Source organism: Haliotis asinina, chromosome 6, assembly GCF_037392515.1.
Source record: "Haliotis asinina isolate JCU_RB_2024 chromosome 6, JCU_Hal_asi_v2, whole genome shotgun sequence".
Taxonomy (NCBI): domain Eukaryota; kingdom Metazoa; phylum Mollusca; class Gastropoda; order Lepetellida; family Haliotidae; genus Haliotis; species Haliotis asinina.
In genome coordinates, this window is record NC_090285.1 from 4,035,102 (window position 1) to 4,061,136 (window position 26,035).

A 26,035-nucleotide genomic window follows, 5' to 3' on the forward strand; every position below is an offset into this window, starting at 1 on the left:
GTTACGAGATCACCACTTACTGCATATACTTTTCTAGAGTGAATTCAAACTCCTTGTTTAATTACGAGATCACCACTTACTGCATATACTTTTCTAGAGTGAATTCAAACTCCTGGTTTAATTACGAGATCACCACTTACTGCATATACTTTTCTAGAGTGAATTCAAACTCCTGGTTTAGTTACGAGATCACCACTTACTGCATATACTTTTCTAGAGTGAATTCAAACTCCTGGTTTAATTACGAGATCACCACTTACTGAATATATTTTTCAAGAGCGAATTCTAACTCCCGGTTTAGTTACGAGATCACCACTTACTGCATATACTTTTCTAGAGTGAATTCTATCTCCTGGTTTAATTACGAGATCACCACTTACTGAATATATTTTTCAAGAACGAATTCTAACTCCTGGTTTAATTACGAGATCACCACTTACTGCATTTATCTGTCCAGAATTCTAGCTCACTCGTGAATTCACTTTGCAAAAGGGCCATCTTAAAATTTGGCATGGTCGTCTTAAGAAGTCCATTTGAAAGGCCCTCCCATTCCTGTTTCAGTTCATCGTAGTTTTGAAAGGGGATTGAAGGGACACTAAAACCGTCTTTCACCAGTACCACAGTGGACCAAAGAGGCCCCCAAAGGAGAGGAAATTCGGCTGTAATTTAAACAGCCGGTTCTTGACTCCCAAGGGCAGACTACAAGCCAACCGCATCACTCCTACGCATTTCTTGGAGGAGGTTGCAGCATGCTTGCACTCTGACATGTGACATGTGACATGTGAATGAAATAAATGCATAAATCTGATGGATAACGTGGAGTGTCTGAATGCATTTAATAAATGTATGAGACGTGCCCCTGATCCTGTATGAAAAGCGCTTCAAATATATGTGTTTGATACATATAATATATGAAAATATAGGGTGGAAATAAGCGACTTATCTTGCAGGCGTAAATAAATTTTCCCAAACTATTTTTTGACTATTTTTGAATTTGGCAAGGGTAAAATGTTGCGCCGAGCCGACTTGCTGGAAGGAGCTACAGTGGGCAGATTGACCCGATTGTCGGTCTGGCGGTACCTCCTCATTTAAGATTGCAAAACTGGAATGTAAAGTAAATACCACATAAGGTATTTTCGATTAAGTGTTATTAAGCATGAAAATATACACATGCTCATATATACGCGAGTCCGAAATACCAGGGCGTTACAATGTCCTCTCGGAATGCGTATTTATTTCTGGCGGAGCGTCACTACATTGTATAAAAGGGGATAGAATACGTTCAAATGAACGAAATTATATTAAGATCAGGTGGAAAACAAACTTGTCTTTTTAACACAGTTTCCAGGTGAACTATATCAATTAAACGGCAACAGCAATAGCATGTCATATCCACACTACAGATGTATAACATATATGTCTGTTTATCGTGGAAGTACAAAAATAATTATATCATTACAAACAAGCACGTGCATTCATTTTCCAGCACGCACGCACACGCATACAAACATACACTAAGGCACCCACCCACAAACACACACAGATTCATACAGTCTGGCACACAAATGCGCGCACGCACGCACGCACGCACGCACACACGCACGCACGCACGCACACACACTAAACCCTCATGTGTCCCCTCACTCAGATACCACACGTATAACCATGTCGACACTTACTACTACATGTAGTTAGTGTTTACTGGGGGCGGTGGTGTAGCTTCGAGGTTAAAGTTTGTGCTCGTCACGGGGTTCAATTTCCGCATAGGTGGAGCGTGAGGAGCCCATGTCTGGTTAATGTGTTTTACAGTCCCTGAACCACATTATGTCCCCTACAGCATTGCTACCCTTGCAGTGGTAGTGCCCTAACTGAAGCAAGACTAAATTTCTTCTGGTTCTGGTCTCCCGGGGGCTCCTTTTCAGTTTAAATGGATTTGTTTGTTACTTTCAAACTGATATATATTGAGAAACTAAGTCTTATTTCTGGTGTTCCCTGTCGTGCTGGAATATTGCTAAAAGAGGCGTAAAACCATGCTCACTCACGCACTAATCAACAATCGTACATCTACTCGCAGCTACCAGGAATATAATTTCAATCTTATTGTTTCGGCCGACTTTTCTGTACAACACACAAATCTATGCCTTGACCTAGCAATACTCCACCGTGATACACACATATCAAGTCTCGGCTGCACAGGCTGGGCAAGTCGGGAAGGAGTGCTGAATGCCCTCAGCAAGCCGTTAAGACTGTATTAGACTCTACCCCTATTCCTCGTTTTAGCGCGCCGTGGTCGCTGTTTTCCATGTTAAAGAACATCTTCTCATGCTGCAGAATCGTACCAAAGACGTAACCATCTTGATATGTAGTATGGTTTCCAAAGAGACGCCATTTGCTCACAGATAGGCTGTTCAGAATATGAATCAATGCAGCGAACAGCAAGTCGAACTTGGCCGTCGCGGTATAGCAGTCTAGGCCAAGGATTAGTCTCGGCTGAGGAGTGTATTATACGAGACAGACTGTTTGTTGATTGGTTCGCGGCCTTGCAAGGGCTTAGGGCGGTATTACTGCCTGACTGGGTCTAGGCTGCCCGTTCAGCCCATGCTGTGTATCCAGGGCGAGGTGAAATATGGCGGAACATATTCCCAAAACGAGAAAGCCGAACTTCACCGAGTCCGAGACTCTGATGATTGTTGAGCAGGTGAAGAAGCACAAGGACATTCTGACCAGCAAACTCTCCGACGCTGTGACGAACGAACGTAAGAAGGATATATGGAACCGTATTAGTGAGTACATCAACAACAGGACTCGCAATGTGCATCGGACGTCGGGGGACATTCGCCGGAGGTGGAAGAACATGGTTGGCGCTGCAAGAAAGGAGGTAGCCAGAATCAAGAGTATGCCGTCTGGTTCAGCGTCTATACCAGAACCCTCGGATCTCAGCTTGCAGATTCTGGACATCAACCCTGAATGGCAGGATGTGTCTACTTACAATATGAACGGGCCAGACCCCTGTCTCTCGTCATTCATGAAGGTTGAGGCTTGTAATGATGATGATGAGGAGGATGATATGTCCTATATCTCCACATCCCCAGGGACCCAATCCGACCCCAGCCGTTCTATCGGTGGGAGACCAGGTGATAACGTCATATCGCCACGTCACACAAACTTCTCGTCCTCGACGTCATATACGATGGACAACAGCCAATCAAATCCGAAGAAGAGGCGCCTTGAGGAAGCCAGTCATCTGCATCAAGAGATAATCCACCTAGACCGCGAGAACCTCACGCTCGAGAAAGAAAAACTGAAAATAGAAAAGGAGAAACTTTCAATGGAGAAAGAGCAACTGGCAATAGAGCGACAGAAGTTGGGAATGGAACGAGAGAAATTAGCCATGGAGAAAGAAAAAATGAACATGGAGAAAGAGAAACTAGCATTAGAAATCAGTTACTGGAAGAGGAAACTGCTGCAAATTTCAAGGAACCCTTTTGACAGTAATGAACGTTCGGACAATGGCGTGGATTGACATCACAACACGATGTGCTATCTGTTATATACTCACATACCGATTTGGATCAGTATTAGGTGTTGAATATAATGTCACTGGTCGAGATGTGGCCGACTCATCATGTGTGTTGGTGCAGGCTGAACATCATACTATATACTGAGAGACATGCTACCATGAGTGTATGATATACAGGATATATACTGTATATTGACATGGTTCCGTGAGTGTATGATGTACGGATTATATTCAGTATGTTTGCATTGCTCTATGTGTGTCTGATATACAGGGTATACGCTGTATGTTGGAATGGTTCTTTAAGTGTATGACAAACATGAATATACTGTGTGATGACTTGGTTCCATGCTTGAATGATACTGTTGTCATCGTTCCATGAGTGTACAATATACAGGATATATACTGCATGTAGACATGGTTCCAAGCGTTTATATTATACAGGATTTACACGGCATGTAGCCATGGTTCCATAAGTGTATGGCATACAGGATATATACTGTATGGAGACACGGTTCCAAGAGTGTGTGATATATAGGATATATACTGCACGTAGACATAGTTCCATGAGTGTATGATAAACAGGATACATAATGCATGTACACGTGTCTCCATGGATGTATAACATGATATATATTACATGGGGACATTTAGTCGTGAGTGTATGATATACAGAATATATACTGGACAAAATAAGTAAGGGATATTGGTATTTTTATGACTGATATTTTATTAGTATGTGAAGGAATAAATACATCATTCTTCATTATTTCAAAACTTACAAATACCCCTAACTATTTTTGTCCGATATATAATGTATGTATACATGTCATTATGTATGTATAACATGATATACAGAATACATACGTTGACAAACATGTTGCTTCTTTCACTTTATGTAGAAATGTTTATATGATTATATCAGTGTATGAAACTCCTAGAAAACGAAAGGAAGCCCACAGGGCTGATAACTAAAAAGGCTTGTCGGCTCTGTAAACATGTACCCAGCCTGTATTAAATATAGGAAATTGAAATATGGTGTTAAAAGCAAGTAATTAACGAATTACTTGCAGTGAGGTAAACGTAAACTTGTCTAAAAGCAAATGTAATAAAACCATGACTTTGTGGTCACTGTGAATTCATGTAGTGTCACTGCCATCAGAAAAGAACGGCCTTACAGCTGTATTTATTGGCTTTAGCATTCTCTAGACCACATTTAGTGTTAGATAAACACTAAACCATAAACACTTAAACACTGCCATGTAACTAGCAAGCAGCAGGCCGCCGGGCAGCCGTTATTTCATACACTGATTATATACTATACATCATATATACTGTATGGACCTACACTTTATGAAGTCGTGTTCGAAGGCTGTGCTAGCTAGTTGTGTTGTGGTGCCAGTCTCCACTGAAGACCAGCGTCGATCACGACGTCTGTCCTTCCTGTCTCGAGCAGTGCAAAATATCAGAAAGTTATGATACTAGAACCCAAAACTAACAAGTCTCACGAGTCCAACAGATCAAGCATATGTATTTTATACAATATTTACATTATTTTTGTTAGTTAACGTGAAATAAAGATAGACAGGAAAATTCGAGTTAAACAAGAAATATTTGCTGACAACAAGCACATGTCAATCACACAGGACGCTGACAGAGGTCAAATATCGCGATAGGCATCGTATCCTCACTTAGGGGTCATAATGAGGTGACCCGTGAAGGTCCCGGGGTAGAATAGGCCTTCAGCAACCCATGCTTGTCATAAACGGCGACTATGCTTGTCGTAAGAGGCGACTAACGGGATCGGGTGGTCAGGCTCGCTGACTTGGTTGACGCATGTCATCGGTTCCCAATTGCGCAGATCGATGCTCATGTTGTTGATCACTGGATTGTCTGTTCCAGACACGATTATTTACAGACCGCCGCCATATAGCTGTAATATTGCTGAGTGCGGCGTAAAACTAAACTCACTCACTCACCATAATGAGATTTGTAGCGTAAATATATATGTAGTGTGGTGTATATATTGAACTGTTTGCGAGGCTCGCATTAGATGGCAGTAGACTCTTTTGTGGGCCTGTTCACGGACCTTCTCACACTTGAGATCAGGGAAGTCACAGTACTGTTCACACTTGAAATCAGGGAAGTCAACGTGACTGTTCACACTTCAGTTCAGGGAAGTGACGGGACTGTTCACACTTGAGATCAGGGAAGTCACAGACCCTGGGATCACAAGGGTTCGAATCACTGTTTGGACAACTATTTTAAAAATAAAAACCTAGACAGTTGCATATACTTTTCTTATGTTGTGATTAAAATAGGTTTTAAATTTGAATGTCGATGAAGCCAATGTGCATATTTCTATTTTTATACATTATTGTCAAAACAGTGATTCGGCCCCCTGTGCTTGGGATGGTGCTACAGGTTCAGATTGTGTTCAGACAATCATAGTTCATTAAAGGGATTAACAGAGGGTGAAGAAAAAACCCATAAAAGTAGGTCTTGCCATATTCTAAGGTGCGAAACTGCGTATTAAAACCGTGTCATCAATGTGACGTCTATTACTGTACCGTTCAATGAACTTGTATGAGGACAGGGTCCACTTGCCGCGACAAAGCAATCTTACCGCTGCAGTGATTGTAACTCCCACTCTCCAACATAGGCTTGAAATAGTTGTCGCGCTAAGATCGCTTTGTGCAAGTAGGCCCAGGTCTACAGCAGCTGAATCTTGCCAGAAGACCCTACAGTGAGTCCACAGAAACCACTACATGTTGGAAACTAGGAGGCCGTAAAGCTGAAACATAACGAACTGAAATTTGATAGCCTGGCATGCAGGAATATGTAAGGACTGCAATTTCTTCAGCTCTGATAATAATTTTCACCTAGCAGCAACAGTGATCAAGCATGCGAAGCAAGCATTGACTCTATAGACGAGTGAAAATAACGATCTTCTCTGGCTGTCTTCATGTATGACAGCGGCTAGCACATCCACCCTTAAATATACGAGAAAGATTTCTTCACTAAAATAGTTATTCTATCTTCCCCAGAAACTTCATGATGACTCTCAGTCTCAATATGCAAGTAAACCACTGCCCCTTCTGAATCTTAACAGAAACAATGTAGTAAGGTCATATATCCCTGTACCAGTGTAAAACATGAATAATTACCGATAACTAGTCTCAGTAACCTTGCCATATGTTTATGACGGGTGCGAAAAGAGCAGGATACGCTCACCTTCTTGCGAACACCTGATATCAGCCCTATTTCTTAGTGATTCATAAACACATGCTGTATCATCGTATCGCATGGTGTCAACAACTGGATTGTGTCGTCCAGCCTTAGGATAAGGCTAGCTATTCTCGAAACGTTCGTAGCCCTACGACCTTCTTAAGCCCATTCTTAACACACTGGCTACGATCAAAGTTAAGATTTCTTAGGGCTACGAACGTTTCGTGAATAAGGGCCCAGTTCTATACAAGTAACATCGAATAGCTGTGATACTGTTAAAACACATACGTATGATACAGTCAGAATTGTACGCTTCACTCTGTCTTCTAGCAGGGATTTCTTTGTATGTGGTAAGGGTTTGGCCACTTCAGTTTACAATTAATTACATTGCCACGTATCAATATTAGGACATGAGGCTGAAGTGTCACGATATGTAGGGCTGAAGTGTTGAAAGCTTGAAACACAAAGTGCTGAAGTGTAAACAGCTAACGATGTTCATACTTTTAGTGGGTATTCAGCATGAGGATTGGTCCCCCGCTATCTGTCGTAAGACTGAAGGATCGGGTGGACAGAATCAATGACACTGGAACGTTGTTCACAGTATCAATCATTAGTGTATCACGTGATTACATATCTATAGCATGGTTGCCGACTTGGTTGCTGAGATGTTGCTGATTTCAATACTGAAATGTTGCCAACTAAAACGTTGAGACTTTTCTAACTTTACTCATGTGATGTTGCTAAGGATATCGCTAATATGTTGCAGATTGAAGAGTCGATATATGCTACTAACTGTAGAGTTGAGACCTGCTGACTATAATGCAGATGTGTTCCTATCTATAATACTGATGTGAACATGCAAAGGATATTGCTAAGTTGCTGATTGCTTACAGTCCCCATATTTTGCTAACTATGGAGTTGAGATGTGCTGAATATAGCGTTGATAAAATGTAATAACATAACACTAAAATCAATATAGCTGTAAATCCAACCACTATGCTGGATGCGCGTGGTAAGTGATTCACATTATAAGATTAATGTTCACTTTCCACTTATAAAACGGCCATCACCGATGATTGTAGGGCGCTTCATTTCCTTTGATGGGCGGTATCGTTCTTTGCATGTTGTTGCGCACTTTCAGTTTACACACTAAAATGTTTTTTCCGGAAAACAATGAAAGACTGGTGTTGCGTTGTGTCTTGTGAAGAGTACATTTCATCCCATCATGACAACATCTATGGTGCTTTTGTCACACACTGTTCCTCATAATTCTATCATGAAACGTAAAGAGAATACTATCTTGATCTGTCAGAGTGAGTCTGTATATATCCCGCTTCAGCCGCAATACCACATCAGGGGACACCAGAAATGGGTTCCTCGCAGTGTGTAATCGAACCTCGGATTTTAAGGTGACGAGCAAACGGTTTAACCACAAGGAGACCCAGCCCTGGTTTAAGTAAGAGGTAATGGTTACGCTCACGAGTTGTGTCTGGTTTGGGATTCCCGTTCCGTCAATATACGAGACCGTTATATATGCAATAGGCTTCTCTGTCCAGTGACTCCTGAAACTGGCTATCGTATGGCTTAAGAGCTTGCGTTGTGTATTTTCCATGTAGTAATGAGAAAGTAGCCAACTGCAAATAGGCCCTATGAATTGGGCTTCATTGCAGGTAAAAACATGGCAAATAGAGAAGAGAAATTCACTAATTTATTTACGAAGACCTAAACCTAGCCTAACCTAACACCAAACCCTAACGGGACTATGTCTAAAACAAATAAATATATTGTTTCCTATGGTGAACGAAAAGCCTTTCTACTTGGTCTGGTATACCAGGACTCAAGCAATTGGGAATGTCTTCCCCTCAGGCGAACCAGAGGACTAAAGACAACGAGTGCTATGAAGCTACTCCCTCTACAGAGCTGGAGACAGGCAGTGCATGGGCTGCACATGCCAGGCACACCACGCTAACCTGTCGGGTGTGTTGTGACTAAGCACCTCAGCTTAGCCAAGAACATAATAACAACAACATCCTTGAATATTGCCAAAAACACCATTTTCAGCGACTATTTACTCACCGTTGTCATGGTTGTACGTACGCCGTGTGCATCACCCGGAAGCGAGCGTACGCTAAATAGCATTCGGAATCGTTCGGGTACGAACCTTTTCGAGATAAAAAGTCCAAAAGGTATGTGCGAATGTCCACTTTCGCGATTTGTTAAGCTGTGTTTTGATTGGTCAATCTGAAAGGTTACCTGACGCGACCTCTCATAAGGTTTTGAGAATCAGTAGTGGAGTGTAACGAAAAGTATTGAGGCTAAGTTTACTTAGACTGCATAATTATACTGACCGGTGTCTCTCAGTGCATTTGTGTACGGCGTCGGTGGACGTCATTTAGCACAACTGTCGTTCCTTGATTGGCAGTATTCCAGTTATATGTCGTGTGTCAGCTAACTGTCGGGGCTATACCAGTGCAGTATTACAGCTTTATAACGGGACGGTCTGTAAATCTGACAATACGGTGACTGACCGCATGAACATTGAAATGGGATACGATAACATGCCTCAACGAAACTGGCAATCCTAACCATCCGATTCCTTCAGATACCTCTTCAACTCGAGCATGGGGCTTGAATACCCATGGATACACCCTGTTCTAACCTAACAACCTAATCGAATGTCCAATTAAAAACCTCCGATGTAGCCCACAACACGTGTAGACCAGGCATAATATTCGGGGCGAATCAAGAATATAACAAGGATAATTGTCTTTTGATGTGTTATAACATGTTATCCCATTTTTGCGAACAGCAAAATCATCATTAAAGCAGTTTCCGTAACTTGAAAAGGCTTATACCAGTCACCGAAACCCGAAAGTAAAAAAAAAAAGAAAACAAACCCGTGTCACTGTTGAATAACCATGAATTATTCCATTTTAGCCACCTCCAAACCACTGGTATATGCTACATTTGTCCGCCATTTTAGCTTTTCATCACTACATGTTCTTCATGTGGCGATGCGACGTAAACTTTTAACTCACTCACTCACTTTATATGACCTGAGATCTAGATCCTAATAGGCGACGCTCTCGTCCGAAGAAAAATACACGTGCTGTGGAGTGTTAAATTCAGTGTGACAATGTCAATATTAACGTCACAAATATTACTGACTCACGAAACAGAAAATCTGAGATCTCATATTGATTTGCCCCAACTTATTTGTACTTTGTGGGGATTACATAGCTGTTAGTCTAGGGATCACAATAATTGTGGCACATGAGAATTAGGTGAATATAGTTTTGCTCCGTCTTTCAGCAAGACGACTTGGAAACTTTAACTTGGAAATAAAACGAATCCACACGGTCATTTTGGGGGAATTAAAATTTTCATCAGGAATTGCTGTCGTCATAGTGCTATGAGGTTATTTCTGGAACAGTGGCTTTAGGTTGGTTAGGTTAATCTTCATTTAGTTATGTCTTTGACTATAACTAATGAAAGAAATCTGGCGATTCAGTGAGTTCATTGCATGGGCGAGGCTAATATAACTGGACTAAAGAAACTAACAGTAACTGGACATGTAAAATGGTCAACAGGCACCCCTAGTTACCGTTTACTGCGGTATAGCGAAGAACGACCTTGAACTTCATTGCGCATACATTTCCACTTCCGCATAAATCACGTGACAATGTAGCTAGTTAGCGGGATGCTCGGATATAGAAATGTCACTTCTGTCAAACGGTGATACAAGCGTTCTTGTCAAAGGTAAGAACTGAAAATTTGTGATCCGGCTGAGCACATTCTGCTGATGATGCCTGTGAAATGTCACTTTTCTGTGAGCCGAAGGGAGTTCAGTCGCATGTATCGTCTGTTAGGTTAGAGCGTTACCGTCTCTACATCTATTGCCGTCGGATCGATACAATTTTCATGAGTAATGAAGACGGTTTCCAGGACGAAAGCTGAGAATATGGTGGGTTTTGTCGAGATAATTCGTAGAGAAGACTTCACATCATGTATGACGTCATTGTCGCGGCTGTCCTGCATTAGAAATTATATTGTCCACTGTCGTCTATCCCGTGTTGCCTGCCTGTGTTGACATCTGACCGCGGTTACCTGTAGTTGCCTCAAGACGGTTATGTTGATATGATCACATTACTCATTATTGGATTAACATACCAGGGTAGAAACTCATTCAGAAGCAATATCTTCATATAGAAAGAGTTCCAGAGGTTGTCAAAGGATTCTGTATATGCAAAACTATTTGCTTAAATTTTTCACACGAATCATTTCATGCATCCCCATCGAACATGATATGTTGGTATTACTGTCCTAACTATTTAATGGTGGTTTTGAACTTGTGAATGTGACTTGAAAGAGAGCGTGTCAAATCTTACCCACTGAACATAATCATGTTATCAGTAAGTGGATTGATTCTCAGGTTTTACCTAAGAACACATGTCATGGGTGAAATTGTCTAATATGGGTGACATGATGTTTCGAAGTATTTTCATACTCCTTCATCACCTGATGAAAGAGAGATTGTGTCCCTCATATTATAGAAGTTTACTTTACATCCTTGAATTTTCACCTATTAATCATAACACTTCTAAATGCCATTCAGAGACCTAAAAACATGCTGATGATGAGGCGACCCCACCACCCCTGTAAATGAGATAAAGAAAGTTTCGAAGACAGGTTTCCATAATGCACTGTGAAATGACAAATCAAATATGTGACTGTCTAGATATTCTGCATGTTTTTTTTTTCACAAGCAATAAAATAACTGAATATGTGTCATATAGTATGTAACTTATTATCTGACTGCTGGAAGCAGCATGCAGATGTATTTGGTTTGACTGTTCAGTCATCAATGACAGTATATTTTTATGCAACATTTCAACTGATTCTTTGATCCATTACTCTTGATAAACTTCCACACAGCCTCCAAAGAAAAGAAAAAGTTCACTTGATAAATCTATCATTTTGTTCAACAGGTTCAACTGAAGTGCATCAGTGGTCTTGGACTAACTATATTCGTTGTATATAGAAAACATGAAGTTCAGATTTAGTTCGGACATGAGCCCAAACTTTGATATGTTGCAAGGTGGCAATGATTGCTCTCAAATGTGTCTTCTATTGTCTATGTTTAAACTGATGTGACTGGTGGATCCAATGTATGGTTTATATCCCAGTTAATTCAGGCTTGTTTAGCAATAGTACCGGTTAGTGTGAATGAATGAATGAATGAATGAATGTGTTATTGATTTGTATTGATTAGGAAAATAATTGTCTTTAGAATTATTTGCTGGCATTAATGACTGCTTCATTTTACATGTTAAGCCTGTAATGAATAACCTGGAATGGAATTGGCACTATGAGAACATGCCCTTGGCCTCAGACTAATTATATAGATATCCGTTAATTTTATCAGAGGAGAATTCCTATTTCTTATTTCTTATTCTGTCAAATTTGTCCTCACAGATCATTATGAGATACTTCCTAAATTATTGAGAAAATGTAGATCTTTTGATATGTGACCAACATATATTGGTCTCACTGCCATAATGTTACTAACAAAATGTTCAGCTGGTGAGTGAGTTAAATTTTACTTCCCTTTTAGCAATATTTCAGCAATATCGTGGCAGGGGACACCAGAAATTCGCTTCTTCTTCTAGGAAATGGAACCAAGGTCTTCAGCAGGATGAGCGAATGCTTTAACCACTGGGCTACCCCACCGCCCTTGGTTCATGTGAATACATTGAACTGAATGATCATTTTGCTGAGCTCTTGTTATTTTAGGATGTGTAGGCGAACAGCACTCAACTGCCAATAGATCAGCTTGCAGAAGAGTTCTCTATTTTCAAACATGTTCAGCAAATTTGTTTCACATTAGATCCAGCTGCTTCACTGATGCTACCAGAGCTTACAGCATCTCTGATATCATGGAGTGTATCCGACTTTTCGAAGCATGACAGGGAATTAATGGCCAACAGCGTTCGGTCTGGTGTCCCTTGACTCACGAGTAGGTATCGTATGGGTGATCAACTGGACAGTGGTGTCATTTGGTCAGTTGGTGTGGGATCCTGGTCTCTGGGGTGAGAGGCTCATTGTAGGCAGCTACAGTGGTGGGAAGAGATCCAGTAACCAGCGTGAGTTCCCTCCCTACTGAATCTATTGATCTGGGATGCTTGTGGAACTGACGCAGCCAAGTCACTGGCTTGGGAGAGGAACATTATTAGAATTCCGTCAATAGATTCAACTATGGCATTCAGCGGTGAACTGCAATATGTCTGCCCCCAACCATTATCAGTCTCCATTGTATGCTAACATAGCCAGACTTCCACTCTTGTATATATGTTCTCCATGTGTATATACTTACGGATGCACCAGTACTTGTCAGACACATCCTCTATCACATGTTGCCTGTGTATCAATCTGTGTGCCAACTAAAACAATGCAAATGGCTGTCATATCAGGCTGGCAGTATGTTAGATTCACAGTTTAGATTTGATGAATAATAAGAGCGATGGAATATTGTGTAGATGAAAATTTCATTACATTATGATGCAATGTTTTGGTGTAGATTCTTATGTCGTTGTCCAGAAAGAGTGAAAGTTGATCTTTCTTTACACCATTACCCCCATTGGCGTTGTAAGTTTTGGAATATTGGATTGTCATCCAGGCGTTATAGGCTATTTAAGGTCATCCTTGGAAGTAGTTTTGTTGAACAGTGCCAGGTCATCATAATTAGACAGGTACCATCTTTGCTGTAATAGGTTCCTTGGTTTTCCAAACTGACGAGTGATGTCAGTGTCGTCATGTAGGTGGTGGGAGTTTAGTTTGCTGTCAGTATTCATGCAGTAGCAAACAAGCATTTTGGAGCCAACATTTCTTTTATCAATGCTAAACAATTACTTGTCGTTTTTATGTTGTTAAGTAAATGTTGTATTTGAACATGGTCTATATGCAGTGAGTATGAATGGTAGATGTAATTGATTTTGTTGGATGTTCATTGTTACATATAGACCTGAAGTGTGCTTCTCACTATATGTTAGGTCATCTCTTGTTTTCCCAGAATAACCTCATTTGAGGTTTTTGTTTTGGAGGGACAGGTTTTACTTTTCGCTAAGAGATCGCTTCCCAGGTTTTACTTTTCCTTAGTAAGATCGCTTCCCAGGTTTTACTTTTCCTTAGTAAGGCCGCTTTCCAGTTTTTACTTTTTTTAACTTTATATGAACATCAACATGCAAATAATACATGAGTGTTTGAAATCAATTGAAAAATTTTGTTCATGATTAAGCTCAAGGTACAAATGTTTTTTGAACCCCAATTCTCAGATTCTTAAGCAAACGCTCTACCGCACGGCCACTGGGCCGATGAAGATGGTGGGGTTAAATTATTTACTTATAGTTACTGTCATTAAATTGACTTTACTTTCACTTCAGTTATTGTTATGTAGCTTCATTAATGATCATCTGCATTGTAATTATCCATCACTGATTTGTTAGGGAAAACATTTCTCCTCGGTTTTAGTAGACAGTGTCACTGTATACATATATATACATCAAAAATACATACATCATTGACATTACTGACAAATTATTGGTAGAACAGTTCCATTCATGTTTTTATTTTCATTATCATGACTTTTCTTCATGCTAGTACATTACATTTGTATAAGGAGTTATGATCAAATTGTGATCGTGTTGTTTTTGAGGGTTTCGTTACCAGGATTGCATACTATGTACTTACTTATATACTACTTTTGTCCGCTGGGTCATAAACAGCTTCAGTTCATGATTAGTGTGGGGAATTATTATGCTTACAGATCTTTAGAAAATAATAATGGCGTACAGACACAATTCGCTGATATCATTTAGCTGAAGGTTATATGGCTCATCCTCATTCACTTCTCTGATTGGTCACAACAGCAGAGAGTTTTGTGAGCATGGTGAAGTGTACTCTGCCTTTTATTGGAAGTTCTACATAGTGTTCTGTTTGCTGACACAATGTCGGTGATAAGGTAAAAGTGGGCACCTGTTGCCATGGTTATGAGAGCAGTTGAAGAGTAAGTGAGTGTGATGTTTGTTACAGAGTGGGACGGCTTGCCAGAGCCTCCTGGACTAATTTCTGTCTGAACAACACAACAAGTGGTTGTTCACCGTTGATGACACACATATACCTAGTTGATATTAAGGCAAGGTCAGTTGTCATTGATAATATCATGCAATTTGACAATTTCACTCTTACAGCCAGGTCCCTGTTCAACAAAGTGATCTTCACATTGACTAAGGTGAATGCAACTCTCGTACTTTCTTGAAGCCTTATCACACGACTAAGATTGTTCAGTGCAATGACCACTGTTCTTTCATTTTTGTCAAATATGATATTAGCACAATTTACTAGTAAATAGTCATCACAGTGAAAATCTGTGCTTGATGGAGTGCGACTCAATCATGGTGAGTTTCACAATTTAGTCTTGCCATTTTAATAGTCATGTGATTCAGTATCATGTTTCATGTTGTAGACTGCAGCGAAGCAGTTGGGTCATGAGGCTAATGTGAAGGTATGACATTTCCCAAGTATCAGGGCAGGGAACATCAGGGCTAAACACATAATTCCAATTCCTGAGTGAGTAATGAAAAACAAGCAAATGCTTTGACCATAGAGGTACCACACCATCTCCTATAAAGACTGAACATTAAAACTTCTCATGTTGTACCGAGTACAAATTATGTCACTCTTCTCGGGTCTCATCACGGACAAAGACGTGGCAAGTTACATGAACATTATGAACAAAAGTATGCATGAAGTAACTGGGATATATTCAAGGCAATAATAACTTCTGTGGGTGTTTTCACTGAATTCAGTAGAGTCTTTGCCATATCCAGTATTGTTTTGTGCAATGAGGGTTTGCTGACATGCAGAGTTGTCACAGTATATCACACAGAATACTGTGCAGGTATGTGATAAGACAATAACACAACCCCCAGGCCTGACCTAACTGACCTACTCAGGCCCTGGACTCTGCTTATCCTGCTTCTTATAGAGTTATCTTAATTGTTTGTACATGCAGAGACTTGGTACAATTATTAAATCTATACATGAAGCTGGTGTATATCCACATAATGACATATACTTGTTTGTTACTCGCCTGTCGAAGATACTTTGATACTTTTTATAGCAATATAGCAATATTATACTAGTGTAATACCTCTATACGTATGATATCATAATGGTTTACACTTATGACGTCATGCCAGTTGTCGCAGTGGTACTAGACCAGGTTGCTTGACTTGTGGGAAGCTGAGAGTTATCATGAAATAATAATTTTATGACAGAGTCCTTATACTGTAGACAGTTTCACAGCAGTTTTATACCAATTTATGTTAGAGAGTAATAAGCAGAATAGTAAAGTCGCTTCCATGAAATACCATCTTTATTAAACTCATGAATGATTTAGTAATAACTGAGCGAAAGGGAATCTGATACCAAATCATCAACTCGTTTAATAAAAATGGTATCACTCAGAAGGTCGTTTAGTATCATCTGTGTGGTGATATACGCCTGTAATAACATGCCTGTAATGATAACGTGTGGTGGTACATGCCTGTAATGATAATGTGTGGTGGTACATGCCTATAATGATAACATGTGGTGGTACATGCCTGTAATGATAACATGTGTAGTGGTACATGCCTATAGTGACGTGTGGTGGTACATGCCTGTAATGATAAGATGTGTGGTGGTACATGCCTATAATTATAAGATGTGTTTTGGTACATGCCTGTAATGAAAACATGTGTGGTGGTACATGCCTATAATGATAACGTGTTATGGTACATGCCCGTAATGATAACATGTGGTGGTATATACCTGTAATAACATGCCTATAATGATAACATGTGTGGTGGTACATGCCTATAATGATAACGTGTGGTGGTACATGCCTGTAATGATAACATGTGATTGTACATGCCTGTAATGATAGTGTGTGGTGGTACATGCCTATAATGATAACGTGTGGTGGTACATGCCTATAATGATAACGTGTGGTGGTACATGCCTATAATGATAACGTGTGGTGGTACATGCCTGTAATGATAGTGTGTGGTGGTACATGCCTATAATGATAACGTGTGGTGGTACATGCCTGTAATGATAACATGTGTAGTGGTATATGCCTGTAATGATAACATGTGTGGTGGTACATGCCTATAGTGACAACGTGTGGTGGTACATGCCTGTAATGATAACACATGTGATGGTACATGCCTGTAATGATAACATCTGGTGGTATACCCCTGTAATGGCATGACATGTGGTATATGCCTGTAATGATGACACATGTGTGGTGGTACATGCCTGTAATGATAACACATATGGTGGTATACACCTGTAGTGATAATTCATGTGTGTTGGTATACGCCTGCAATGGTATATACATGTATGGATTTGTTTCCAGGTTGTGGGGGATGAGAGGCGACAGTGAACAGACACAATGTTCGAGAGTGTGGTGGCCAACCTCCTCAACAAGTACTTTGGGAAGTACATCCAGAACCTCGACGCTAGCAACCTCAACGTCAGCATCCTCCAGGGTATGTAGTGTCAGTGGGAGACAAATTGTGCCCCAATGCTCACAGGGCCCAACCAATCCCTTGACAGTGTTGACATTCCAGATCCTCAGTTTAACGAGGTACAGTCATCCCTCTCAATAATGCGCTTCACGATACTGCAGATTCGGTTAAACGGCGGGGTAATCCGTGGCTCCCATAAAAAATAGTTGAACTGCGATCACACCCCTTCACGAAATCGAAAATAGCTCATCAACAAATCAGCACCCCTTCACGAAATCGAAAATAGCTCATCAACAAATCAGCTGTTGTGCTCTGAAAAATTTTGTAAAGTAGTGAAATTCAGTGCGGATGGCAACTGACAGTGTTTATTGTACATATTGATTGTCTTTCAGATGATAAGATCATGCAGTTTTTTTCTCAATAATAATCATACAAACATCATAGCAGTAACCTATGAAAGACAGGACATTCTATCAGTTGAGTTACGATGAGTACTTACAATGTTTGCTGTGGTGCAACACACCGCACTATAGCGAGGTAAAACCCAGTCATCCTAGGATGTGTGGTGTCAGAAACCACACTTTATTTGATTAAATTCAAACCCAATTTTATTCATTGAAACTGTTGACAGAAACAACAGAGACACGATGAGAGAATGGCATTTCTTCATTCCATACGCGTACAACTTCCGCTTACCCCCTGTTTTTCATGCCTACCACGATAACACCAATTTCAGGTTATTCTTAGCAATCACAAACAGATTACAGTTTGAATCTGTTGACAGAAACAACAGAGACACGATGAGAGAATGGCATTTCTTCATTCTGTACGCGTACAACTTCCGCTTACCCCCTGTTTTTCGCGCCTACCACGATAACACCAATTTCAGGTTATTCTTAGCAATCACAAACAGATTACAGTTTGACTCGTTGAAGTCATTTTTAACAACTGAATGGCTAACATTTTGTTTTTTACGATCAAAGTTGCAAGTACTGCTGGAAGTCAGCAGTGACGTGTTAAATTGTCTCCTATGTAAAATATATCCAGACAGGTATGGCCTGTATTCATTGTTATGTTAGATATGTTTGCAGAAAACATGCATTATATATCAACCCGATAGCAATGTATAATAATCTGTTACAAAAACGTATTAATATAAAATATTCTGATAATGGAATAGAAGTTCTTTGATGTAATATTATCCGATCGTTTTTACCTGAATCACTGGCACATTGGACCAAAACATCTGTGCACAGCTGATCGCGATTTCTGGTTTAGTTGAATAACAGGAAGCATAACAGGAACAATTAGGTTATCATGTATAGTGATTTTTTTATTTCAAGTTTCCCGTACATATATATGTTTTCATTTTCAAAGTTTGTTTATTTTCACCTTCAACGATACAATATAGTTTTGACTAAGGCAAAAGTACACGATATAGCAGTTTTGTTATGTCCTTGGAAAATACGATTTTACTTGGCCTTTGTTCAACATTTTGTAATAGGTACTATAACACAGATGTCTAATAACGCTTAGCTGGAGTAGTGGTTGATTGATAAGTTCTGGGCCTCACATTGAAGTTTAAATGAAGTGTAAAATGAAAATCATTTATTGTGGATATTTCTTAATCCATATGTATTGATTCTTTTGAGCAAATTGTTTCAACAAAACAAAACCATCCATGAAAATGTGTACACAAGATGCCAGTTCCTATGTGCAGCATGTTTACATATAAATAGGAGTTTTGAAGGAGACCTGGTCCTGAAAGGCAGCAGCAGAAAAAGAGAACATCCCTAATATGGTAGTAATCGACCAGTGAATGTGTGAGCACCACATTGCTGTTCTGTATACATTTCATAGGAGTATATTCCATATCATAGAAATCTTCAACAATTGAGGTTATATTAGTTCATTAGGATCCAAAGCTTCTGATAGTCAATGCACATAGAACAGTATTTCTCATGTTAATTCAGCTCTGTGTGTCGTTGATCCAGAAAGGTTTGTTCAAATATGTTTCACCAATGGATTAAACTTTGATCCATCACTTCCATCCTTCACCCACACAAGGATCAAAATAGTTGATGCTTTTGACATTAGCACCATATAAGAAGGCAAGTCAGTGACTTTGTCATTAAAGGTTATAAAGTAAGAGATGTGGAGCAGCAGTGCAGAAATCAGTTACAGTCAAACTCCTTCAGCACCTACACTTGACCTTCTTCCATGAACTTCTAGGTGTTTGCTGATTATGGGGAAAGAAAAGTTTTGGCACTCAGTGTCAGACCCCCCTAAGTAATCAAGGAATTACAGCAAATTTGAAGGAATTGCATCTCAAATGTAAACAAACACAGCCCACTCGCGAAACAACTGCAGCCATATCGGCAATTTAGCGGTAATAACAGAAACACTTCGGCCATATCGGAAGCAATGTCGGTAATACTTGAAACACACTCGGCCATCTTCGGAGATTTTTCGGCTCACATCCATGATTTGTCGGTCGCGAACGGAAACTCACGCAGCAAAACATGGCGTCGTTCGAAGAAGCACCCGTCTCGGTGAGTTTTCTTCTTAGTTCTTACTACTGTCACAAGTCATGCCCCTGGAGGTTCAGATGTAAACAACCTCCAGGGGCATGACTTGTGACACTCTTCTGCAGTCACAGTCTTTTCCTGAAAAAATAAGCTATTGTCCCGACAACACCTCATACCTAAAGGCATTCAACACGGGTGGTCAAAGATGGATAAGTACAAAAATGTAATAGTAGGAACTAAGAACAAAACTCACCGAGACGGGTGCTTCTTCGAACGACGCAATGTTTTGCTGCGTGAGTTTCCGTTCGCGACCGACAAATCACGGATGTGAGCTGAAAATTCTCCGAGGACGGCCGAGTGTGTTTTGAGTATTACCGACATTGCTTCCGATATGGCCGAAGTGTTTCTGTTATTACCGCTAAATTGCCGATATGGCTGCAGTTGTTTCGCGAGTGGGCTGCGTTTGTTTACATTTGAGATGCAATTCCTTCAAATTTGTTGTAATTCCTTCGATTACTTAGTGGGGCCTGAGTGTGTGATGCCCATTTTTGGTGTCCACAAACTGTGATATTGGTGAAATATTGCTTAAAGTACTTAAACTCATACTGAGAATAACTGACTCACATGCCCATGGGGTAACTGAAGATGAAGATGAGCATGTGACCTGTGACATGGTAGCAGAAGGACTTCTTTGAAACTGGAACTGTTTCTGCTGGAACATACTCCATGCCTCACTATAGGCTAAATTGTCTGATTGTTGATGGAAGCTGTATTGTCAATTTGAACGTTTTAACATCTTGAGGCCATGTCTTTGTGGGTGATGGTCACAGCTTGTCATCAATTTTCTTCAATAATCTGTGCCTCTGTATTATCTGTAAAGCCTGAGGTATTGATTGTAATGCACTCCCACACCTGCCTGTGATGCCTAGAAAAGTATTGATTCTAATTCACATATGGATGGTATTGATTTACCCACATAAGGAAGGTATTGGTTATGACTCGCACAACGAAGGTATTGATTATAACTCACATGTGTAAGGTATCAGTTATAGTTCACATAAGGAAGATATTGATTATAACTCACATGTGTAAGGTATCTGTTTCAGTACACATAACGAAGGCATATACTCACTGCCTAAAGAAATGCAGACATGTGAAATGATGATGATGATATTGACAATGAGTGAAAACATGGCCTTTTTTCTACTAACTTTACTTTCACAAAAACCCACAATAGCTCAAAAGAAAGCTCTTAGTGTGTTTATTCTCCATATGACATGGAAATCTTATAAATAAATATGGAACCACATAGTGCATGACTTTAGGTATTGTCCTTAAAGGGAAACAACCATTAACTTCAATAACGGATGTGACCGCCATTGGCATCAGCTACAGCTGCAAATCTCCACATGCTGTTGAAGAGATGTGGAGCAACACTTAGTTACAGTTGTTGCATGTTATCTGGATGAACTCAGTGTTGATGAATTTGTCCTTCCATCTCAGCCCAGTGGTGTTCGACAGGATTCAAATCTGGCCTTAAAGCTGGCCAATCCATGGTCTGGATGTTGTTGTTCTGGAGGAATGTCTGTGTCAGTCTTGTAATGTGTGCTCTTGCGTTATCTTGCTGAAAAACAGGATGACATCTTTGGGCAAAAAATTGACGAATCACTAGTATCAACACGTCGATGTAGCACTGCGCAGTAACATTCCTACCACTACCTTGCCCATTGTTTTGAAAGATAACATGTTGAACATAATTTCCCCAGCTTATGGCATGAAGAAAAACATGAGGGAAGGCCTTCCCCAACAATCTCTCTCCAAATCATATGGTTCTGTGAATCTTTCACGTCAATGACTCCATATTCTCATGCTGTTGTCTGCAGTATCGATACAAAAGTGAACGTCTGCTACAAGGGTGATCAGCGACGGTGTTTGTGTGCTGGTATTGGTCAAGCGGTTTGTAGATGGTGGACTGATGTGTTCCATAATGCCTGGCGATATCTTTGATGCTCCAACCTGCCTCGATATTCCACGTTACTCTCTGACGTTCATTAGCATTTAAACATGGCATGTTCACTGTTGCATGAAAATGCGAATGCAGACGTTAAGCAGTATCCATTCCTTGAAGGTCGCATGCAACCAAAAAATGTAAGATAATTATACACAGTTATCATTTATGCATGATATATAAAATGCATTGCTTATTAAGAAAAAACAAATGAACAAAATTATAAGCGTATATAATTGTAAATCAAAAGTGCAAAATGTTGTACTTGGGTTTACCTCCCCCGAAAACGATGCAGGCGTGACACCAAACTCCATCAGAGTTGGTGGGTGTGCACTCAAGTGTGATGAAACCTTTTCATTGGCCACTGATCCATTTGTCAATGCACTTAGCCAAAAGACCCAATAGGGGTTAGTTCCAAATTGCCCATGGTCCATGATTGATGTTGTTCATTGCATATTGTCATTAGCAGACAGGCAGGCAGACATGTAGGTGTCAATAAACCAGAGTTTTCTCTGTGACAGAGACTGATTATCATAATCAACATTTTTTTGTTATGTAACGAGTAGATTATTTACTTGTTTGTGTACACAACCATATGTGATGTCATGTTTGCTGCAACTGTGGTAAACATTTTTCTTTTTCTGTGAAAAACAGTTTTAACGGAATCAATTACATATCAGGAACCTATTCAACACTGGATTTACATCACAGTAAACATCGATGAATTTTGCATTTCTTTTGGTGCTGAGTATATTATTATAAAGCACTCCTTCATTTACCAGTAAACTGTAAAGGTAGGTATTGATTACATTACACTATATATCTATATGTGAAGGTAGGTTTTAATATAACACCAGGTGTCATCATTGATTCTCATTGGTCCATCAAAGAGATTTTCACTGCTCTTTATAGCCAATGGAGTATTTTCATCGGATAAGCACACTCACCCCTGTCATTAGCCTTTCATATACTGTTAGAATGAGTGTTATCTTTACTGGTATGGCTGTTATTGTTGTTATGCACTGTGAACATGTTATGAATACTCTTAAGATGGTAATGCATGTTTTGTTTGTTTTCTTAGGTGATGCAGAGTTCACAGATCTACAGCTGAGGCCAGAGGCATTGGTGAGTTTCACTCCTATGTTGTAATTGCTTTACACAAGCCGTGTCGCCTCCGTAATACCTGGATCTGTTACCAAACTAAACAAATATGGAATTCTTGGTTACCTGTCTCATGAAATACTCCAGTGGCATGCCCATCTAACTGTCATCATTATGATATAACATCTGTCTCAAATATTCAGAGGGGAGTGTTTATTTAGCTCCTGTGGTGACGGGTGTGTGGACATATATTCTGAAAAAACACACTGTGTAATTACTCTTGTTAAAAGGACCATTACTCTGAAAGTACAGTATTGCTTTCTTGTCATCTGGAGGTACAGGGATTTGTCTAGGATTCTAAACAACTCAACTTTGGGATAATCTGTTTGGTTCAGAATCAGATTTTTTTCTTCTCTTCAGTTCAAGAGAATATTAACACTTATTTTGAGAATGTGTTCAGTGCAGTAAATGACTAAGCTTGTGATCTCTGGTTATTGGTTCTGTTAAAAGTGCAGGTTACCTCTGCAAAGCCATAACTGTACGTATTACATGAAGTGGGCAATTATTAATAATTCTAGTTTCATAATTTTTAGTGATATATGCTTCAGAACTTGGAGCAAACAAAGGCCTCTCAGTGTATTTGATGAGCATCTTGACGCTCAGACATGTTATTCTGAGTTGTTAACCAACCGAACAAACAGAATGACTAGTGTTTAAGATAGTACTCTGCTTCTCATGTGGCACCTGTCACAAATACATGCAGAGGCTAGTAAAACATGCTACAAACACAGGAACATATACAGTAGAACACGGATATAACGAACTCCAAGGGACCAAGGGATTTAGTTCGCTATATCCGTTGTTCGTTATTCACGTTTGACTGCCATATTGGCTTATAGAGATGAAGAGACACATATATACATGGGCTACATATTTTTATTCTTGTACATTGACATTAAAATTCTGATTTCATTGTTCAAATACATTATCGAGAATCACAACAATGTCAACAATATAACACTTAACTGCGTTTAACATAGTCCACAATTGTTAATTAATTAATGACTATCAAACAATGTTGATTCACCGCCAACGAGGTTAAACAATGTTGATTCACCGCCCACAAGGTTGATGTATACCGCTAAGTCGCTGAGTTGACACTGAGCTGACACTGAGTGAGTTCGCTACTCACATCGTTAATTGGGCTTGGGGTCAGGAAATCAGTTCGCTATAACCGTTAATTCGCTACTCACGAGTTCGTTATTCACGTATAATTTTAATGATATTATAAAGGGACCATTGACGGGACTTTTAAATTTGTTCGCTTTATCCGTGTTCGCTATATCCATGTTCTACTGTAGTATAAGCACAATGTGTTTGCATAAAACTTAATTTTCTAAATGCCTTCAAATCTACCATACATTTATTTAGTTTTTGAAAGCTTGCAACCAATTACACTATGCTGGATTATTGGAGAAGCAACTTTTGATCAAGCCATCAGTTCCTGAATTGCTCACAGAACTCCTTGTGTCAGGTGCATGCTTGATTGTACCTAAATGTTGTTAAATCTAGTCACCAAATTCTTGAGTCGCTGGATGATTGTTTGAAGAAAAGGAAAGGTTTACCATTTGAAAGTTGAATTTTTTTGTAGAATCTGTTATGTATTCCACTAGTCTCATGTGTATTCTGTGAATGTAACAAACTCCTTGGACTGAAACTAAGGATTGTGTTTATCAAGGAGACAGGGATATTTGCAAGTTGAGTACTTTTTTATTTCTCTGTTTGTATGGATGTTTGGGATGGATTCGTACTACGAAGTTAAACAGGAAGTTGATAGTACTATGCTAATGCATTACTTTGGGTGATTACATCCCCAGAATATTATCACCATACTGGAGGACTTTCTGCTAGTTCGCTGGTGTTTGTGAGGTGAGGTGAGATGGAGATTAACGTCATGTTCTTTGTTATTTCACCTTTGTAACATCATTAATGCACGTGTTTGGATGCCTGTCATGGTCTGACTGATCAACAAGTGATCAAGTAAAGAGGAGACGGATGTCAGTGGTGACAGTGGTTAATACACACAACTCTAACAGAAATTCCACTCCGTCCATTGATTGTACACAAAATATTTGCTATTCACTCCATTCGCAAGCAGCATGACATTGATATATGTCCTCCATCTACTTGACATCGAAGAGATCTAATTACATAGGGACACAGGTTGCCCAGCCATCATGGACAGTGCAGTTGGTTGTGCTGAGTGGTGTCCCTTTGGTGTGCCAGGAAAGTGTCAGTGAATGTTCAACTGATTTTGTCAAATTTTGTTGTAGATATGTCAGCATTATTCCATGCTTGTGTATTAACTGTGTTTACTCATCATGTGTAAGCATGCCCCCCAAGTGTTGTCATTAATATGTCAAATACTGGGTGTCAAAGTGAACTTTTGTTTACATCTCTCTATAGCCTTTGTGCTTTATTTGTCAGGGTTGTTGAAAAACATGACCCACAGTCCATTGTTGAAAAACATGACCCACAGTCCAATCTTGGTCATGTATTGATCTGTCAAGCGTCTGATTTCAGGGTAGTAAAATACATTCAATGGATCAGATCTGTGATCTTGGCTATTAATTAGCTATCAAAACATTGGATCATGACAAAGAAAAATACAATGGGTATTGAATGGTTTGACTTTCTCTATTTTTTTTACTTTTGTACTTACCTTTGCCTACACATATGATACAGTTGAGAAGTTGATATATTGCATACATGTTTGGACTGTCTTTATTTTTGTACTTTTGTACAAAATTGAAACTGATGCATTAGATAAAATACATTCATAAGGAGAAATATATACAAGAATATAATATCTATATTTGCATTTAATAAAATTAAATGTTACTTTATTGACACATTGTTCTCACATCTGGGACAATTGCGGTAAAGAACAAAGCAACTCCTTGAAAAATTACACATCAATGCCCTACGCACAATATGTGGTGCGGTCCATGGCACCGGTCATGAGAAATTATATCTTGAAACCAATTTTTACCCTTTGGATTGAAGAAGATCTGTTCAAAAA

General features: G+C 39.6%; 2 protein-coding genes across 4 annotated transcripts in view; both read left to right on the forward strand.

The window, feature by feature from the left end:
• Window positions 1–2,460: 2,460 nt before the first annotated feature.
• LOC137286771 (myb/SANT-like DNA-binding domain-containing protein 4) lies at window positions 2,461–4,395 on the forward strand. The gene has a single exon (XM_067818762.1). It carries the CDS (start codon window positions 2,627–2,629, stop codon window positions 3,521–3,523), a length of 897 nt encoding a protein of 298 aa, XP_067674863.1. The 5' UTR covers window positions 2,461–2,626; the 3' UTR covers window positions 3,524–4,395.
• A 6,009-nt stretch (window positions 4,396–10,404) lies between these two features.
• LOC137286453 (intermembrane lipid transfer protein VPS13A-like) overlaps window positions 10,405–26,035 on the forward strand; it is a 139,498-nt gene continuing 123,867 nt past the window's right edge. For all 3 annotated transcript variants that reach the window (XM_067818330.1, XM_067818332.1, XM_067818331.1), the window contains exons 1-3: window positions 10,405–10,504; window positions 17,205–17,337; window positions 22,934–22,977. In XM_067818330.1, the coding sequence (XP_067674431.1) occupies window positions 17,241–17,337; window positions 22,934–22,977 (141 nt within the window). In that variant the 5' untranslated portion in view covers window positions 10,405–10,504; window positions 17,205–17,240. The remainder of the gene's footprint in view (window positions 10,505–17,204; window positions 17,338–22,933; window positions 22,978–26,035) is intronic.

Bases quoted from the DNA above. Each gene is read 5' to 3' on its own strand.
- LOC137286771 (XM_067818762.1), top strand. From the start codon at position 2,627: ATGGCGGAACATATTCCCAAAACGAGAAAGCCGAACTTCACCGAGTCC.